We start from the raw sequence: 19,829 nt of genomic DNA on the forward strand, positions 1-19,829 counted from the left end.
CAAAGGGGCGAATCGCGTATCGATTACAACTGAAATATCGATTTTGCAGCGACCTGATTCACAGGACAATCGGATCTGAGCTAGTCGGAAGCGCGCGACGTGTCGCCCGCGAGACATTGTCGGGTCTATTCCTTCTCTAGCTGTGTATTTCCTCTCGCGTCTCTAGGTCTGTCTGTTTCACTTGCACTCTTCAGCGTTTTTTGCATCCAATGAATATACATATATTACATATATCCATCTCGATTTATAGAACAAACGACAGTCGAAAAGTTGCTGACAATGAAACTGAATAGCTGTTATTTTAATAAATGTTTAATAAATAGATAGAATAAAACATTAAAACGAATTGAACATTATTCTGGAAGAAACTCGTTATTCTTCTTAGCATATAGTGCAAAACAAATGTATGTCAACTTGTAAAAATAAACGTAATAAAATTTGGATGATTGCGTGGCTCATTGTCAGTAATATATGTTCGGAAGATCTCGATATGAGTGGTTATTTCTATGAAAGGAAATTATCTGCAATATTCTTCGAAGGCACAATTACAATTATTAATGTTAGAAAATGTATTTAATAGTTTTCAAAAGCACCTCGATTATCTTGCAAGTTTAGATTTTTAGATAATTATCATCGTTTAGAAAACATGTATCATTTATAGCGTACAACCATTGCAGCCGAATTATTGGTCTTTTTATTATATTTACTTTTACATATATAGATATGTAAAAGTAAATATTATAATAGAATGCTTATTTAAAAAATATGTTTCTTCTATAATATAGCATTCAGTCAATTAATTCACATCATTCTGCCCACTCGTTGCAAAATAACAGCTATTTAGTTTTAGCGATTTCCTGATTGTCATTCTGTACATACATATGTATATCTCTATCTCGAAAATAAATAACCATCCATCTTGTTTCGGTGTGTGAGGGGAGAGGTGTTGAAAGGCTAAAAAAGGAACGCAGACAAGTTCAATCGCCTTCTCGGGAGGAAGGCGCGGGTTAAAAGCCAACCGTGCAAAAGAAGCGTGTTTAGAAATCGCTATCTTTCTAAGTATACATATGTGGTCCCCCCCCCCCATGAAGAAAAGAAAACGTAAAATCGATTCGAATATAGTATGATATTTAAATGAACATAAACGTAAAATGCAGAGTCACCCGAGTTTCGGGGCGTGATTGGCTATTTTTCCTCGACGAGACGAGAACCAGTCGGCGATACGCCGTACGTTCGGTACGAAAAGGAAAACGGCCGTCTAATGAGTGTCAAAACATTTGTAACACCTACCTACCGGTGTATACGTCATACCGCGAACTGCGGTCGTGCGATCGCGACGACGACCTATAAAAGGCATCGCGCCAAGAATCCGCATGCGATTTGACTAAGAACCCCTCCGGTTCTTTCTCGAGAGGAGAGCTCCGCGGAGGGTACGATTGCGTCCATGGACACCCGTTACGCGCGAGATGACGACGACGACGATGATAAAGTCTTATCATCGTCGTCACACTTGTCACTCTTCGTCGACCGACGCGTAAACGTTCAGGGACATGTAGGTGGCCCTCTGCCATAGCTACCATCGGCGTCTTTCGCGTTTAAAGGGAAACGAAGTTAGAGTGCCGCTCAGATTTCCTCGGAGTGGAGAGGGAGGTGCGAAATGAAGCGGACGGGAACCATAACCCCGAAAGCTCCGCGCGCGGCAGCCGATCGTGACGTAAGACGGAGACGCGCTCGCTCCGTCGGGGCGACGACGACGACTGTCATGCGACGCCGAACACGCGTTTGACGCACAGCGGACGGAGTCGTCGCGGTTTGAAAAGCATAACCTATTCGCGGCTCCTCTGGCCTTCCAGACCTCGGAACTTCGAAACCGTGCAACGCGAAGTGTCGGAGCTCCGACTCGGAGCAGGACACGTGTGACGTGCGATGACCGACGATTCGGTCGGTCGCGAGGGGGCATAAGATGGCGGTAGTTTTTCTTTTTCCCTTCTCTTCGTGCGAGACGAGAGGACAACTACGACCTACGACTCCGCGAACCGCGCTCTCACTCACCTGCAGACTTGCATTCGCGTCGTCGATAATCTTGTCCGTTTCCATGTTGATCATCCTACTCGTGCAGTAACTCCGTTACCTGCGCGCACCGTGCGCGCCGTGGTAGCGCGAATAGGCGAGACGGGATTCTGCCACGGGGGCGGTCGCGAGAGTGGCTGGGTCGACGGGATGTCGGGATGTCGCGCCAGCGACAGAGGGAGAGACAGAGAGGTAGATAGGTAGAGATGGAGAGAGATAGACAGAGAGATAGATAGCGAGAGAGAGAGAGAGAGAGAGAGAGAGAGAGAGAGAGAGAGAGAACACGCCGGGACGTGGATGCGACTGGCGTTAACGCCAACGACGACGGCAGCGATGACGATGGTCGCTACTGCTCGCTACGAGTCCACGCCGTACATCGCAGGGAGTCGGCGGAGCAACATTTCTATATACCAAAGCACAATAGCTCGCGCGTATAAACTATGTCACTTGGCTGGTACGTGGTACGCGTGTGTGGTACCGATTATCCGTTCCAGGCGGCTCTGTTAATCCTCTTTCCTCTGCGGGTTGCGGATGAACGCTATAAATGTAGTTCGCACGATATCATCAGCATGACGGTTATCCCCTTTTCTTCGACAGCGAGGAGAAGGGATGAGAAATTGCAATCCCCCGAGTGTGTTTGTAGCGCGAACTCTGCCGAACTGCCGAGTGGTGAGTAAACGAGCGACGAACCGACGAACAGAGACGGTGACCGCTGACCGGTCGCGAAACGTAACTCGAGTCTCGAGATTTGACGACTCGAGAATGCGCGAACGTACTGTACACTGGACTGACTGTACATACACTACATACAGTTCATGTATGTACCGCTGAAACCACGCGGTCACGCTCGCGAGCGGAATCCTGCAATTGGCCAAACGGCAGTGGCGGCGACAGCGGCGATGCGGATGGAACGTGGCGCTTTAGCGTTATGTATGTACATATGTATGTACATACAATACGTCGGCGTGAGCGATAACGCTGGATAACGCCTCCCAACACACTGTTCCGAATCGACTGCTCCGAGGTGCGGACTCGGAGTAGTCGGAGAACGGAGTCCGAGCGAACGAGCGAACCACGGTAAGAAGACCGTAAACTGTGGAGCACCGTAGCCGTAGAGCGAACTAATTGCCACCTACCACCTGTCGTCGCCTGCCGCTGCTGCTGCTGCTGCTGCTGCTGCCGCTGCCGCTGCCGCCATCCACTGAAATTAGAGACCCTAAAGGTGCCTTTTCACGTTGACGCTCGATCGGCTCGACGCTCATCTTCAGTGAGCAAAAATCTTTAGAAATAATATTTTTTATTTATATATATATTCGTAAAATATTATTACTTGAAGATATTACTTGAAAATAATTAATATTTTACGTATTTCGAAGCCTATTTTTGATTGTACTGAGACGATCAACGACGATTCAGCGTCAACGCTGGATGTTGAATAAATTCAGCTTTATTTCTTGACGCTAGCGTCAAAGCGAAACCACGTGACCCTAGAAATAATATTTTTTACTTATTTATATTATATAAGTAAATTTATATATGTATATAAATAAAATATATTATATTTGAAGGTTTTTGCTCGCTGAAAATGAGCGTCGAGCGTCAAATCTGGTCACGTGATAGATTCAGAGGGACGCGAAATATAACCTAACCACTGGATTGGCTGAATTCGAGCGTCGAGTGTCAAAGCTAAACACAGTTTAGCTTTTTGGCGCTGTTTGACGCTCGAATCCAGCGTCGAGCGTCAAAAAGCTAAACTGTGTTTAGCTTTGACGATCGACGCTCATTTCAGCCAATCCAGTGGTTAGGTTATATTTCGCGTCCCTCTGAATCTATCACGTGATCAGATTTGACGCTCGACGCTGGATTCGAGCGTCAAAAAGCTAAACTGTGTTTAGCTTTGACACTCGACGCTCATTTCAGCCAATCCAGTGGTTAGGTTATATTTCGCGTCCCTCTGAGGCCCAGTTTCACAGTGGCCAGTTAGCTTAACTAGTAGTTAATTCTCACTCTCCGTCTCTTTCTAACCTTTGAGGTTAGAAAGAGACAGAGAGTGAGAGTTAACTACTAGTTAAGCTAACTGGCCACTGTGAAACTGGGCCTGAATCTATCACGTGACCAGATTTGACGCTCGAATCCAGCGTCGAGCGTCATCGTGAAATCGCACCTTAAGGCTCTGACAGACAGGACGCGTCAAGCGTCAAGCAGCGAGCAGCAACCCAATCAGCGAGGTAATATCAGTAGTGGCGTAGAAAATATCGGCTCACTGATTGGTTGCTGCTCGCTGCTTGACGCTTGACGCGTCCTGTCTGTCAGAGCCTTGAAACCAATCAAAACATCCCATTTTGTTCCCGTCACAAGTAATGTAATAAAATGGGATGTTTTGATTGGTCGCGACGGATGACGCGACGCGTCGTCTGTCGTTAACCAATCCAAACATCCCATCACAAATAATGTAATAAAATTGGATGTTTTGATTGGTCGCGTCATGTATTGTTAACCAATCTGAACATTCCGTCACAAATAATGTAATAAAATAAGATGTTTTGATTGGTCGCGATGGATAACGCGACGCGTGACGCGCTCAGTGGAAACTCAGCCTTAGGCCTTTGCACGTAACAAAGTTTTAGTCATAGGCTGGATTCGGGAAGCGCGCTATTAGCGCTATTTGCTTATATTCTATCCTTGTTTTACACCTGATGAGCGATAAAGATAGAACGATGCAATAGCGCTAATAGCGCGCTCCCCGAAAGCAGCCATAATCGTAAGGCCGTAAGAAAATAGACCAATCACAGTCGATTATTCTCCTTGAGCTCGAGGAGAAACGCAGCCTAAGATGGGTATATTTCTTTCTTATACATAACAACAGTCGCAGTACTGCGGATATCGTTCCGTTATTGCAGCGAAAAGCCCCTTGCACAATGTCAGGCAACAGGCAATAAGAACAGGGAATAGAAATCAGAAATCATGTATAAATGCAGAATAAACAGTGATACAGGCAATAGACACAGAGTTTCCGTCACGTTGGAAATTCTGTGCCTATTGTCTGTTGCCAACCAATCATAGCATTCAAATTTTTTAGGTTGTAATTAACAATTTTTTGGTTATTTCCTATTCCTATTGCCTGTTGCCTGGCATTGTGCAAGGGGCTTTATATGCGGTAAAAGCAACAGAAGTAATTACGGAACGATCTTGCAGCTGTGCTCAATGACGTCACATCGTCAGTACTTACAGTGAATACAGAAACGCAGCCATAACGACGTGACACGACGATAAAAGCACCTGTTCTAAATATATAAAAAAGAACCAGTTTTCAGATTTATAAAAATATGGAAATTATTTATTATTATATTAATTTAGTAACCTTTTCGGGCTTTTTCCGCATCTTCGTGACCAGTGATCAGCAAAAAGAAATTTTCATTATTTATTTTTTGAATGTCAAAGCATTAATAAGCCAAAATACTGTAAGAATCCTAGGTATATATATATAGGTTAATGTTCATGGCGCAAAGTCGCGCTAGTGTCGCGATGTATGAAGGTGGCGCATCGGGCGCTTAGTAACTAGAGTAACTAGGGATCGTGTGGCGCGAGCTGCGTTTCAACGGTCGCCGTGCACGTCCGAACAAGTCCGTGCAAAGTCAGTCTCGTCTAGTCCTCAGCAGGAGTCGGTCGCAACTACGTTCGTCTCCGCAGATACTTTTGTACCACAGTACATTAAATATACATTATTATCCAGTCATCCTCTATCTCACTCGATTATTTTCGGCCATCCTTACAGCTCAGAAGTGGGATTCAGCCCGGTTCTCACGGTTTTTAGTGTACGGCAGCGCGAATCGGTTTTTCGGTAACGAAACGGAAGTGTTCCGCGAGCGGCAGTGAAGCCGTCGAGTCTCATAGAAGCGAGGCTCGGGACACGGTTTCAGGAACGTCTCAGGAACGAGCTTCAAGGAAGCGAGGCTCGGAGACACGAGGCTCAAGGACACGAGGGTTAAGGACACGAGACTCAGGACCGTCTCAGGAACGAGCTTCAAGGAAGCGAGGTTCGGAGACACGAGGCTCAAAACACGAGTTTCAGGACACGAGGTTCGGTTTTTCGAAGTGTAGTGCGCGCGTGTAGTGGCGATCCGGTGAAAAATGGAACGCAAGCAACTCGACGAGTTAACGCACGTGCAGCTTCAGGAAGAAGCTTCGAAGTATAGTCTCCCCGTCACAGGATCGAGGGACGAGCTAATCGATGCGATTATGCTACATCTGGAAAGGAACGGCCCGTTCGACCTGTTCACCAATATAGAAAATCGAGGCGCGACGGTTAATCCGACGCAGGCGCCATCGAATACGGAACGGCCGCCATTACAGAACGAACTCATATCTTCGTTCACCAACGTTTTTGAGCGATTAATGGGACAAATCGCTACGCAGCAGCAGCAGTTCTTGCAACAAATCTCAAGTAATGTGCAGCGAGTGAATAATGTCACGCCGGCACCCCCCGAATGGCAGAACGCAGCAACACCATCGCACGTTCCGTCAACAGCCGCACACGGAAGTACGGAAAGTTCCAGGTTTTCGATCATGAGTTCCGTCTCTCCCGCCAACGCAGTTCACCTATTGGCATCGCAGATTCCTGAATACGGAGGGGGAACCGACGAAAATGTGCAACGATGGGTACAGCGAGTCGATCAAGTCGCTTTCGCCCATAGAGTAGCCGACGATGTAACATTGCTTGCGGCTTCGAGCAAATTAACGAAAATGGCGAAGAAGTGGTACGATACGCAGTCAGATCCGGTATTAACTTCATGGGCGGGCTGTCGCCAAGCATTGCTCAAGATGTTTGAGCGGAAATTTCCATTCTACGTAGTCATGCAAAAGATTGAAGCAAGGAAATGGACGCCATCTAAGGAAACGTTCCAGGAATACGCTATAGACAAGTTGGCGTTGATGCATAGCCAGGGTTTACCCGTTCAAGACACAGTGGATTTACTAATCGGAGGTATTTCCGAGAGGTCGCTAAGGGCTACAGCGGCAGCGATCCCTGCCACGTCAGTCGAGCGATTCGTCGATCAAATGTGCCAGATAACATCCGCCGTTGGTACATTTGAAAAAAGATCGTCTGATGCCCACAAATCGAGTGACATCAAGGCTACCAATTGCAAGAAATGTGGAAAGAAGGACCACAACCAAAAAGACTGTAAAGACACCGAGATCACATGTTTCTTCTGTAAAGGCAAAGGGCATCGGAAAGTGGATTGCCCTAAATGGAAGAAGAAGAACCCCCCGACTCCCGGTGAAAAGCCTGCAGCAGTAGCAGCGGTTGAGGACAAGAACGATGTTCCAGCGTCTGATGTGGTTGCACCTGAATCCTCAGCAGCAGAGATCTCGGAAGTGCCGATCTCAACAGTCGCAACGGTGCAGCAGGACGCGGCGGTAATCCCAATTAAGGACCCCATTGTTAAGGTTGTGCAATTAAATGGTAAGCGTTGTGATTTATCTGCATTGATGGACACTGGAAGTCCAGTATCGTTTATAAAAGACGAAATCTGTAAAAAGTTCAGTTTGTACGATTCAAGTGAGTTTGTAGAGTCTAAGCGTAAATTCTCTACGTTAAATGATTATCCAATTCCAGTTAAGGGTATTGTCAGAGCTTCAATTATCCTGGATTCTTATCCCGATAAAAGATACGAAATAAATTTGCACATTTTAGATAAAGGTAATTTCATGTACGATCTGGTCATTGGTCGCGATTTTATGGAAAATAAAGTTACATTGTCATTGCATCCTCAGAAGGACAGCGACATTAAGTTTTTCCCGGAAGACTTCATGACTAAAGATATTTGTGCGGCCATTGAAACGGAAAGAGACTACCAAATTGATTTCGGTGAAGGCGTAAAAGAGAAATTAAAACAAGTAATTCGGGAAGTTGAGGAAGCTGACATCCCTGTCGTTGATGATGGTTACGCGGTTAGAGTTAATTTGCGTGATCCGTCGATATATGCGTATGCTCCGCGCCGTTTAGCGTATGAAGAAAAGAGACAAGTCCGAGAGATTATCGACGATCTCTTAGCCCGCGGTGTTATTAAACCACGTATTTCACCCTATTGCGCGCGTATCGTTTTAGTGCGAAGGAAGAACGGCAAATTAAGATTATGCGTCGATTTTCGGCCGTTAAACGCTAGGATGTGGAAACAAAAATGTCCGTTCCCCGCAATCGAGGATTGTATCACGGAACTCGGGGATAACGAGGTTTTTACGTTATTAGATTTAAAGGATAGTTTCTATCAGATAAAAGTACACCCCGACGATACTAAATATTTCGCTTTCGCGACCCCCGACGGTCAGTACGAATCAACGGTGTTACCTTTCGGTTGGAGCGAATCACCGGCTGAATTTCAGAAACGGTTAAAGAAAAAACTCAAGTCTCTTATGGATGAACTGATTGTGTACATTGACGATATTATGATACCGTCTAAAACTGTCGAAGCGAATTTAGAAACACTTAAAAAAGTGCTTTGGATTTTGAAACAAAATGGCTTTCAATTAAACTATGAGAAATGTCAGTTCCTTAGAAAAAGAATTGAATTTTTGGGGTATGATGTATCACCCGCAGGTATATCTATTAGTCAAAGACATACAGAGGCGATTAAAGCTTATGCTTATCCGCGAAACATGCATGAGCTACAACGGTTCCTAGGCTTAGTAAACTACTTCAGAAAGTTCATTAAAGATTTCGCATTGATCGCAAAACCGTTGTATAACTTGCTTAAAAAATCAGTCGATTTTACTTTTGAAGAAGCACATATTAAAGCTTTTGACACTCTCAAACAGAAGCTAACATCGTATCCGGTGTTACGAGTATATAACCCCGAAGCAGAAACAGAGCTGCATACGGATGCAAGTTCGCATGGGTTTGCAGCCATATTGTTTCAAAAACAAGATGACAAGAAATGGGCTCCGATTGCGTATCATAGTCAAGCGACTAATAAAGCCGAATCGAACTACCATAGTTTCGAGCTTGAAATGTTGGCAATAATAAGAGCGGTTGGAAAGTTTCACGTATTTCTTTACGGAAAGGATTTTACGATTGTTACGGATTGTAACGCGGTCGTGTACGCGGTAAACAAAGCGAATTTGAACCCGAGGATTGCGAGATGGGTTTTACAGTTGCAAAACTATCGGTTTAAAGTAGTTCACAGACCAGGGAAACGAATGCCTCATGTGGATGCTTTGAGTAGGCAGGTAGCCTATGTAAACTTTATGACTCTAGAAAGAGAACTTGAATTTAAGCAGTTGCAAGACGAGAAGCTCAAACAAATTGCCAACGATTTGGAATACCAAAGTAACGATAAATTTGATAAATTTGAGCTCATAGATGGATTGGTCTACCGGAAAGATGAAGACCGTCCTCGTTTCGTAGTTCCTGAAGTAATGATTAACGCTATTATCAGAGTCTATCATGATGACATGGCTCATTGCGGTTTCGACAAAACCTTTGAAGGTATTTACGCGACGTATTGGTTTCCCACCATGCGCAAGAGAATAAGAGATTATATCGACATTTGCATGACGTGTTTAATTGCGAATTCCTCGACATGTTCGCGAGAAGGCGAAATGCAGTTAACACCTGCTCCTTCGATACCGTTTGAAACCATACACATAGACCATTACGGTCCATTACCGACCACGTCAGATAATTATAAATACATATTGGTAATAGTCGATGCATTTACGCGATTCACGTGGTATTTTCCCACACGGACAACGACGTCAAAAGAAACCAGCGATAAGCTAATTTTCCTTTTTAATGTATTCGGAAATCCTAAAGGGATAGTTTCGGATAGAGGCACGGCCTTTACTTCGCGAGAATTTCTTGCTTTTCTCGAAAAATTAAATATTAAACATAGGAAGGTCGCAGTAACCTCACCATGGGCTAATGGCCTAGCCGAACGTTCCAATAGATTCCTCAGAACGTCTCTAACTAAGGTAATAAACGATCAATACGAGTGGAAAGCTCATTTGTTAAAAATTCAATATGTAGTTAACAACACGGTTAATTCTTCTATAGGTTCTACCCCTTCTAAATTGCTTTTAGGATACGACCAACACGGTCATTCAGACATTATTGTTAAACGTTTATTAGATGGGATAGCTAAAATAGATAACGACTTAGCGCAAGAACGTCGAAAAGCGCAAGATATAGCGATTGAAGCGACTGAACGGGTTAGAAAATATAATAAGATGTACTACGATAAAACTCATAAGACTCCATCACAGTACAAAATAGGCGATTACGTCTTAGTGCGGGACTTACAGTCCAAAGTTGGCGAAAGTAAGAAACTTAAACCTAAGTATAAAGGTCCGTACCGAGTAGCGAAGGTTCTTAATAAGAATCGTTACGTAATCACGGATATTCCAGGGTTTAACGAAACGCCTAGACCCTATAATGCAATATTGTCCCCCGATAAGTTCAAACCTTTAGTTAAACCAGTCCTTTCTCCATAAATGTTAAGTTGCGTTAGATGTAAGCAGCGAGCGTGTATAAGTTAAGCGCGCAAATTTTATATTGTATTTAAATTAGCACGTAAGTTTATACTGCTGAAGTTTGTATTGCGTTTATTTTATGATGTTGTTCATAACACATTCGAGGCGAATGTAATTGCAGGCTGGCCGAAGCTGTAAGAATCCTAGGTATATATATATAGGTTAATGTTCATGGCGCAAAGTCGCGCTAGTGTCGCGATGTATGAAGGTGGCGCATCGGGCGCTTAGTAACTAGAGTAACTAGGGATCGTGTGGCGCGAGCTGCGTTTCAACGGTCGCCGTGCACGTCCGAACAAGTCCGTGCAAAGTCAGTCTCGTCTAGTCCTCAGCAGGAGTCGGTCGCAACTACGTTCGTCTCCGCAGATACTTTTGTACCACAGTACATTAAATATACATTATTATCCAGTCATCCTCTATCTCACTCGATTATTTTCGGCCATCCTTACAATACAATATATTAAGTGCCAAAAAAATAAATTTTTTTTAACTTATTTTTATTTACCTAACAATTTGTAAATAATTTCAAAAAAAGGTTATTTTTACAAAAATTATTAATGTTTAACATTATTTTTTAATTCTTAGAAAATTTAATAATAAATCGAGAATTATAACTAATTTTTCAAAAATAAATAATTGAATAAAAATAATTTCTAATTTTCTAAAAAATAATAATAAAAAACAAATATATATTTTTTAATTTTCAAAAAAATTAGTAATTAAAAAAAAATTTTTTTAATTTTTCAAAAAATTAACAATTAAATAAAAATAATTTTTTATCCTTGACTCTGAAACAAGTTGTTTTGGCAAAAACAAGTATGAACATGAGGTAACTGACAATATTACAATCAGAGATACTGGGCAAGACGAAGGGGACGGATATACGCGATTGGTCAAAACCTGTTAACGTGTTAACGTTTTATGAAAAGTGTGTGTGGCTAGCATTAGAACCATCGCACGAAATGCATAGCTTAGCATAAGCGTATTACTAGCGCTACTTGTACTTCCCAGTCAACTCGGTGGAAAATTGAAAATCTCTTATTAATGTAATTTCTTATAAAAAAATCCAATGTGATCCCCCGAAAAGTGATCCCCCGATTCAAAAGTATTTTATTATCAATATTTTTTTAGACCTTTTTGTATATATGTGGTATTGTTGGTGTAGATTTTGCATATTGTAACAAATTTTAAAAATTCCAAAAAATAAATCCAATATGGCGGACTCAAATATTTGCGAATTTTTAAAACTTTATATTTTAACCTTTTTTGTACATATAAGGTTTTTAAAAGAAGCAATAAGAAAAACAGAAAAAACATTCAAAGAAAGTCGATAATAAACAATTAAACTTTATTTATATTAAAAAATATAATTTTGTGAAAAAAAAAACAATAATTCTCAAACTTAAATGTTTGATAAAGTTGGTGTGATTGAAGAAAAGATGTGTTTAATCAACGAAAATTATATATGTTGCTTTATCTAGAGTGAGATTATTTGATTCAGTTATTAAGTTTTTCTAGGTAACCAACGTCAAGTTAGAAACGTTAAAAATTATTTATATCAAGAAATATCTGAATAAATAAGAAAAATACGTATATGAACACATAAAATTTATAATTATTTGTTTATAATTATTATTATAATTAAATTATAATTGTTATATGGGGGGAAGGGGTTGAGGGGGGGGAGCGTGCAAAGCACGTTTATAGTTTATCTAATAATTGCAAATTTTCCCAAAAAACACGAATTTTCAGTATGAAAAAATTATTTAGTATAGTTAACGTCATCGTTTCTTTTCTACTGCAACTAATATAGGGGAGACCGAGGCTAAAACGTCCACGGGGTAAATAGGTCTAATCAAATATCTCGGAACCTGTATATTGTGCGAACTCGCTATTAACATTGTAAACGCTGTTTATGGTACCCATGTGACCAACGGAGTTTCGGCAGGTTATCTGCCGTGTTATGATTTTTACGAGGGCAAACGTGTTTTCGGAAGGTGAAAGTGAAATTTTCTGCGCGTGTTTATAAATTGACAATTTATTTTATATAATGGCCAATTTTTAAATTATGAGCAATATATTTCTGATTATTTATTAATTTTTCAGACAGAGTATTGTATTTTCAATCAATTAATAATTATTTTAAATTTAGAGCTTAGTATTTTATTAATTACCAATTTTTTGTTAATTAAAATTAAAAACATTCAAAATTTTTATTTTTGATTAATTAAAAATAACCGCCGATATCATTACTAAAAACAGAATTTTTGCCGATCACTGTTCGTGACTAACGATTACTGTATATTTCTTGTTGTTGCCTTCCAGGTCCACAAGGACCAATTCTTCCAAAGGTGCCACCATAGCCGCCATGTTCTTACTGCGAATGCCTCACCTCGCGAGCCGCAGTAATGAAAGTAGGAAGTGACGACAAAATCTATGACGTCACATGAACACGAAAACGCTTTGACCACAGATGATTTTGGCTGCGTTTCGCTATTCACTCGCAGTACTGGCAGCACTGTAAATCCGTTCCAATATACGCGGCAGTAAGCTGTCAAAGCGTTTTCGTGTTCATGTGACGTCATAGATTTTGTCGTCACTTCCTACTTTCATTACTGCGGCTCGCGAGGTGAGGCATTCGCAGTAAGAACATGGCGGCTATGGCGGCACCTTTGGAAGAATTGGTCCTTGTGGACCTGGAAGGCAACAACGAGAAATATACAGTAATCGTTAGTCACAAACGGTGATCGGCAAAAATTCTGTTTTTAGTAATGATATCGGCGATTATTTTTAATTAATCAAAAATAAAAAATTTGAATGTTTTTAATTTTAATTAACAAAAAATTGGTAATTAATAAAATACTAAGCTCTAAATTTAAAATAATTATTAATTGATTGAAAATATAATACTCTGTCTGAAAAATTAATAAATAATCAGAAATATATTGCTCATAATTTAAAAATTGGCCATTATATAAAATAAATTGTCAATTTTTAAAAAAATTACTCATTTAGAAAAAAATATTTATAATTTTTTAAAAAATTAGTAGTTTTTAAAAAATAAATTATTTGAACAATTAGTAGATAATTATTAGAAAATATATTACTAATTTTTTTAGAAAATTAGCATTTATTAATTTTGTAAAGTATCCGTTTTTAGGAGTATATTAGTTGCAGTATAAAAGAAACGATGACGTTAACTATACTAAATAATTTTTTCATACTGAAAATTCGTGTTTTTTGGGAAAATTTGCAATTACTAGATAAACTATAAACGTGCTTTGCACGCTGCCCCCTCAACCCCTTCCCTCCATATAACAATTATAATTTAATTATTATAATAATTATAAACAAATAATTGTGAATTTTATGTGTTCATATACGTATTTTTCTTATTTATTCAGATATTTCTTGATATAAATAATTTTTAACGTTTCTAACTTGACGTTGGTTACCTAGAAAAACTTAATAACTGAATCAAATGATCTCACTCTAGATAAAGCAACATATATAATTTTCGTTGATTAAACACATCTTTTCTTCAATCACACCAACTTTATCAAACATTTAAGTTTGAGAATTATTGTTTTTTTTTCACAAAATTATATTTTTTAATATAAATAAAGTTTAATTGTTTATTATCGACTTTCTTTGAATGTTTTTTCTGTTTTTTTTATTGCTTCTTTTAAAAACTTTATATGTACAAAAAAGGTTAAAATATAAAGTTTTAAAAATTCGCAAATGTTTGAGTCCGCCACATTGGATTTATTTTTTGGAATTTTTAAAATTTGTTACAATATGCAAAATCTACACCAACAATACCACATATATACAAAAAGGTCTAAAAAAATATTGATAATAAAATACTTTTGAATCGGGGGATCACTTTTCGGGGGATCACATTGGATTTTTTAATAAGAAATTACATTAATAGGAGATTTTCAATTTTCCACCGAGTTGACTGGGAAGTACAAGTAGCGCTAGCTCTAATGCTAGCCACACACACTTTTCATAAAACGTTAACACGTTAACAGGTTTTGACCAATCGCGTATATCCGTCCCCTTCGTCTTGCCCAGTATCTCTAATTGTAATATTGTCAGTTACCTCATGTTCATACTTGTTTTTGCCAAGACAACTTGTTTCAGAGTCAAGGATAAAAAATTATTTTTATTTAATTGTTAATTTTCTGAAAAATTAAAAAATATTTTTTTAATTACTAATTTTTTGGAAAATTAAAAAATATTTGTTTTTTATTATTATTTTTTAGAAAATTAGAAATTATTTTTATTCAATTATTTATTTTCGAAAAATTAGTTATAATTTTCGATTTATTATTAAATTTTCTAAGAATTAAAAAATAATGTTAAACATTAATAATTTTTGTAAAAATAATCTTTTTTTGAAATTATTTACAAATTGTTAGGTAAATAAAAATAAGTTAAAAAAAATTTATTTTTTTGGCACTTAATATATTGTATTTTGGCTTATTAATGATTGCTTTGACATTCAAAAAATAAATAATGAAAATTTTTTTTGCCGATCACTGGTCACGAAGATGCGGAAAAAGCCCGAAAAGGTTACTAAATTAATATAATAATAAATAATTTCAATATTTTTATAAATCTGAAAACTGGTTCTTTTTTATATATTTAGAATAGGTGCTCCTATCGTCGTGTCACGTCGTGTCTAAGATAGGTAAGATAGGTTATATTTCTTTCTTATACATAACAACAGTCGCAGTACTGCGGATATCGTTCCGTTATTGCAGCGTTATATGCGGTAAAAGCAACAGAAGTAATTACGGAACGATCTTGCAGCTGTGCTCAATGACGTCACATCGTCAGTACTTAGTGTGAATACAGAAACGCAGCCATAAAGCCTTATGTACACGATACTAGAAATCGGTCCGAGTTTCGGTTTAAGCCAATCAACTTGCAGCTCTTACAGAAAAGCAGCAGTTTCATTGGCTTAAACCGAAACTCGGACCGATTTCTAGTATCGTGTACACAAGGCTTTATAAAAGCTTTGACAGCTTACTGCCGCGTATATTGGAACGGATTTACAGTGCTGCCAGTACTGCGAGTAAATAGCGAAACGCAGCCCAATTAAAACGTTTCATTTTATGACGTCATTTCCGACGCGAGATCTTGCCATAAAATGAAACGTTTTGATTGGATAACTCATGACGCGGCGTTGTGACGCGACGCGCGACGCGTATAGTGGGAACGCAGCCTTAGCTTAATGGTGCGATCTCATGGTACGAAACGTATGCGCAATGCGGAATTGGCGGAACGCTCGTGATTAGTTCGACCTCTTTTACGTTCGTTCCGCCGACTTTTATCCGCAAGTTTTTATTTTATCCGCACTGCTCGTGCGGAAACTGCGGAAGCTTACTTGTGTCCTTGTGTGCGAGTGTGAAAAGACAAAATGTCAGAATCTCAACAGAGATCCGTAATAATATTATTAAAAACTATTTAAATTTTGATTGTTGTGGCAATTGGTGACAATTTTGTAGGTTATGAATGGAATTCGTTAATGTGACAGATGTATTGCATGTATGTATACATGTATATGTATATTGCGTGTTACGTGTGATTCCGTTCCGCTGAAATATCTTTTCTGATGTCCCATGGAGCGGAAAATGCGGAAGCGTAGTCTGTGCGTGCCAATAATATACACTGTTCCGATAGATACAATGAAAAGATCTATGGGAAATAATCTTGTGATTGGCAAGCGTCAATTGCGCTTCCGCGAATTCCGCTCCATATATATACCGGAGGTACGCTAACCTATCTTACCGCTGTTTATGACGATGACAATCGAGCACGGGCGAGTTACGAGTCATCGAATTTCGTCGCGTTAAACCGCCTGTAGCGGCGCACCTCGATCGCTGAAGATCGCAATTTTTTTCATATACTTACCAAAAATTTTGCATAATAATATCGGAAGATACTATTACAGAAGACAAAACGCAGACCTCTGCTCTTCTCTTTTCTCTACTGCACTACTAGTGCACTTTCTACACTCAATATGGCACCTGAGCCCAAAAAGGAGGGCTCGATCCACACGTACGACTGTATGTACATTAGGGTGGAGCGAAAAAAATTTTTTTTAAATTTTATAACGCTACTACCCAGATAGCACAAAAGTGAATAGAAATTCATAGAGAATTCATTTTAAAGAATACATACAGAACTATAAAAATGAATACATGAAGAATTCCTGAAGAATTAATCACATCAAATTCGTCCTAAAGTATTCCTCAGAAGTTCATATAATGAATACTTCACGATTTAGTGCTGAGAATACTTTAAGAATTTGTGAGGAATATGTACAAATCCTATCTCGTTCTCCCGCCACATCTAGGTAACCTCTCATTGGATATTCATTTGTTATTTGGTGTCCGCGGTACGTGTTGTGTGGCCGGGGTCGCTCAGTCGCGTCAAGTCGCGAGTTGCGTATACACGTTACGGTACATTATATATGTTCTGTGCGTATGTTCACGTCTCGGTCGTCTCGTCGCAGTGTATCGCAGTAGTGAGACCGTGATTGTTGTCGAGGTGGTGCGCCGGTTTATCGACAAAACAAGCAGGTTAAATAGGGAGATAGACGGGACGCCGTTTGAGAGACGCTTGTCGCGTTAATTTGTCGGCGTCTCGCAGGTGACTTATTGCTTCAACGTGCGTTACAAACGGCTCGTTTTTCCGGTTCCTACGGAAAAATTAACATATATGTATGTAAACATCGTGAACAGAAATTAACATTTCAACACGTGCTATCGCCGGCGTGAGAAGTGATCCACAAAGAGGGAACACTGAGAATTTATTTGGCAGTCTCGGGACTCGAGGTGCGTCGCAGATACAAAATATCAAAACACGAGCCTGCGAAGCTCGGTCACGTGGCCGGTACGTGACGTAACGCCGTCCAGAAGGTAAAGGAAACGCGGCGTTTTCGAGTCGAGGACTCGTCGAGGGTTTTTCAACGCATTCTGAGGTCGTTCCCTCGTTTTCTTCTTATCCACGATCTTATAAAGAAGCCAGCGAATTCAGTCGAAATTGTGAGTATAATTATTCAACTACGTTCATTTATTATTACAGATATATATTTCTACAAATCATAATTTGCTTAAATAAATTATTAAAATATAATTGCATGTATAATAAGTAGTATTATTCTTTTTTACAATTGTATGATTCCTATTCAATATCAGAGAGAGAGTTCTTTCTTCTATTATAATATAATCAAATTAAATTTTGTTAATTAACTATATGTATATATCATTAACCTATTATTAACTAATAACCTTTATTCTTACAGAATCACCTACAAAATATACAAAACACGAGCCTGCGAAGCTCGGTCACATGGCCGGTACGTGACGTAACGCCGTCCAGAAGGTAAAGGAAACGCGGCGTTTTCGAGTCAAGGACTCGTCGAGGGTTTTACAACGCGTTCTGAGGCCGTTCCCTCGTTTTCTTCTTATCCACGATTTTATAAAGAAGCCAGCGAATTCAGTCGAAATTGTGAGTATAATTATTCAACTACGTTCATTTATTATTACAGATATATATTTCTACAAATCATAATTTGCTTAAATAAATTATTATTGAAACATGGAAAATGTTTTGTTTATATAGAAAAATATTATAAAACAACAAGGTGGTAAGGATGTTGGGGAACATATAAGACGAGCGATGAAGAGAATAATGACGGATAATTTAGCTGTTCAATATTCTTGGACTGGACAAAAAAATACCGTTCGCTTTAAAGATTTCCTCATTTCCAAACTCATATTGAGTAAGTCATCATTATATAACACGAATATTTTATTAACATAAATTGTTTGCATATTTGGTGTACATATATGCAAATCTTCCAGTCAGATTTAGTATTAATCATCAAATTTGTTACTTTTTTAGTCACGTACATTTTTTGTTTTAAAAATTCATTCTATGTAAGTAATATTCGATCTTTTACAGCTTCCGTGGCGTCGTTGCATTCTTCAAGTAATATGAAAAAAATAGAAGATGCCATACAATCATGGTTAAATCATGCAAAAGATCGTGAAAAAAAGGGGACAAGAAAGAACATCGTAAGTTAATCATAGCAATTTCAATTTCTTGATTGATTCTACGATAATCCGATATCTGACTCTAATTTTGATAATGTTTCAACCATTGTTGTACGTCTTGTGCTACAATGTATTATATAGATTTGAAGAAATTAAAATTAATGTCTAAAGGAATGTACGGAATACTTCATTATATTCTTCATATATTAGATATATATATAATATGTGTGTGTGTGAAATTTATGTTTCAGATGGACAACCTGATCGAGATCGGGCATAACTAAACGCAGTATGAGAATGCGACTTTTCCATTAATCTTCTTCATTATTTGTTTACTTACTACCCGTAAATGCACTAAATTGACGAACGAGCAGTTCTTTGGGTCAATATCGCTCATCTGCGCATCGAGAACGCCTGCGAGATACAATTGGGACCGAACGCCCTGCGGGCTCGGGGCCTTCAGGATTGGAGTCCATCACCATCGTCGACACGCGCATAGTCGAGCTAGATCGCACAGCCTTCAATGGCATTACGTATTTGTTTGCCGTGAACTTGACACGCAACGCAACGCTAGTATTATTAAATAAATATATGACCGAGATTATTTTATATCAATAAAAATAATAATGTAAAATTATATTAATATAATTTGTTATTTTTTATTGGGTTCTTTTAGGGCGCGTTCGGAAAGATATTAGCGTTAATGACGCACCCTTAATCCTCTCTCTGTTCTGAAATGCCTGTTCTAGACTGGAGGATGATCCTACTCGCGGCTCATCCTAATGAGTAGTGTAGACGGATAAAAATCATTGATTAATTATCCATGATTTCTATCCGTTTACACTACTCACTAGGATGAGCCGCGAGTAGGATCATTCTCCAGTCTAGAACGGGCAAAAACGATAATCCTCTTGAATTCATAAAGTATACATTTTGTTGATAGGAAATAATTCAAAATGAATACTCTAAGAAGTTTTCGGGAACTAGAATTATGGTGCATGTAACTTCCTAAATCATTCTTAAAGTATACTTTCATGAATTCTTAAAGAATTGCAGTTCAGAAAAAAGAAAAGTTTAGGAATATTTTAGGAATTCACTGTGCTATCTGGGTAGGCGGAAAAGATGCGAATATGTCTAAAACTAACATCTGTAAAATTTCAA

General features: G+C 39.1%; 1 protein-coding gene and 1 long non-coding RNA gene across 10 annotated transcripts in view; one reads left to right on the plus strand and one right to left on the minus strand.

Annotated features, from left to right (window-relative positions):
• The window catches only part of Slmb (beta-transducin repeat containing E3 ubiquitin protein ligase slmb), a 47,128-nt gene extending 30,590 nt beyond the window's left edge, over positions 1 to 16,538 (minus strand). The window contains exons 1-2 of one of the 4 annotated variants that reach the window (XM_071722292.1): positions 3,436 to 3,645; positions 3,207 to 3,349 (exon numbers count right to left, since the gene is read on the minus strand). In XM_071722292.1, the coding sequence (XP_071578393.1) occupies positions 3,207 to 3,332 (126 nt within the window). In that variant the 5' untranslated portion in view covers positions 3,333 to 3,349; positions 3,436 to 3,645. The other 3 variants (XM_071722295.1, XM_071722294.1, XM_071722293.1) reach the window with 3 other exon arrangements.
• Positions 16,032 to 19,305, plus strand: LOC139783163 (uncharacterized). Of its 6 annotated transcripts, none has more exons than XR_011721157.1 (6): positions 16,032 to 16,048; positions 17,352 to 17,654; positions 17,915 to 18,120; positions 18,235 to 18,394; positions 18,577 to 18,689; positions 18,920 to 19,305. It is a non-coding gene; the product is annotated as an uncharacterized lncRNA (long non-coding RNA). The 6 variants fall into 6 exon arrangements; XR_011721155.1 differs by having other exon boundaries at positions 16,034 to 16,048; positions 16,964 to 17,654; XR_011721158.1 differs by lacking the exon at positions 16,032 to 16,048 and adding an exon at positions 16,094 to 16,108.
• Positions 19,306 to 19,829: the final 524 nt, after the last annotated feature.

Source organism: Temnothorax nylanderi, unplaced genomic scaffold, assembly GCF_030848795.1.
Source record: "Temnothorax nylanderi isolate EJ_2023f unplaced genomic scaffold, tnyl_v1.0 TNYL_tig0474_pilon, whole genome shotgun sequence".
NCBI classification, from domain to species: Eukaryota; Metazoa; Arthropoda; class Insecta; order Hymenoptera; family Formicidae; genus Temnothorax; species Temnothorax nylanderi.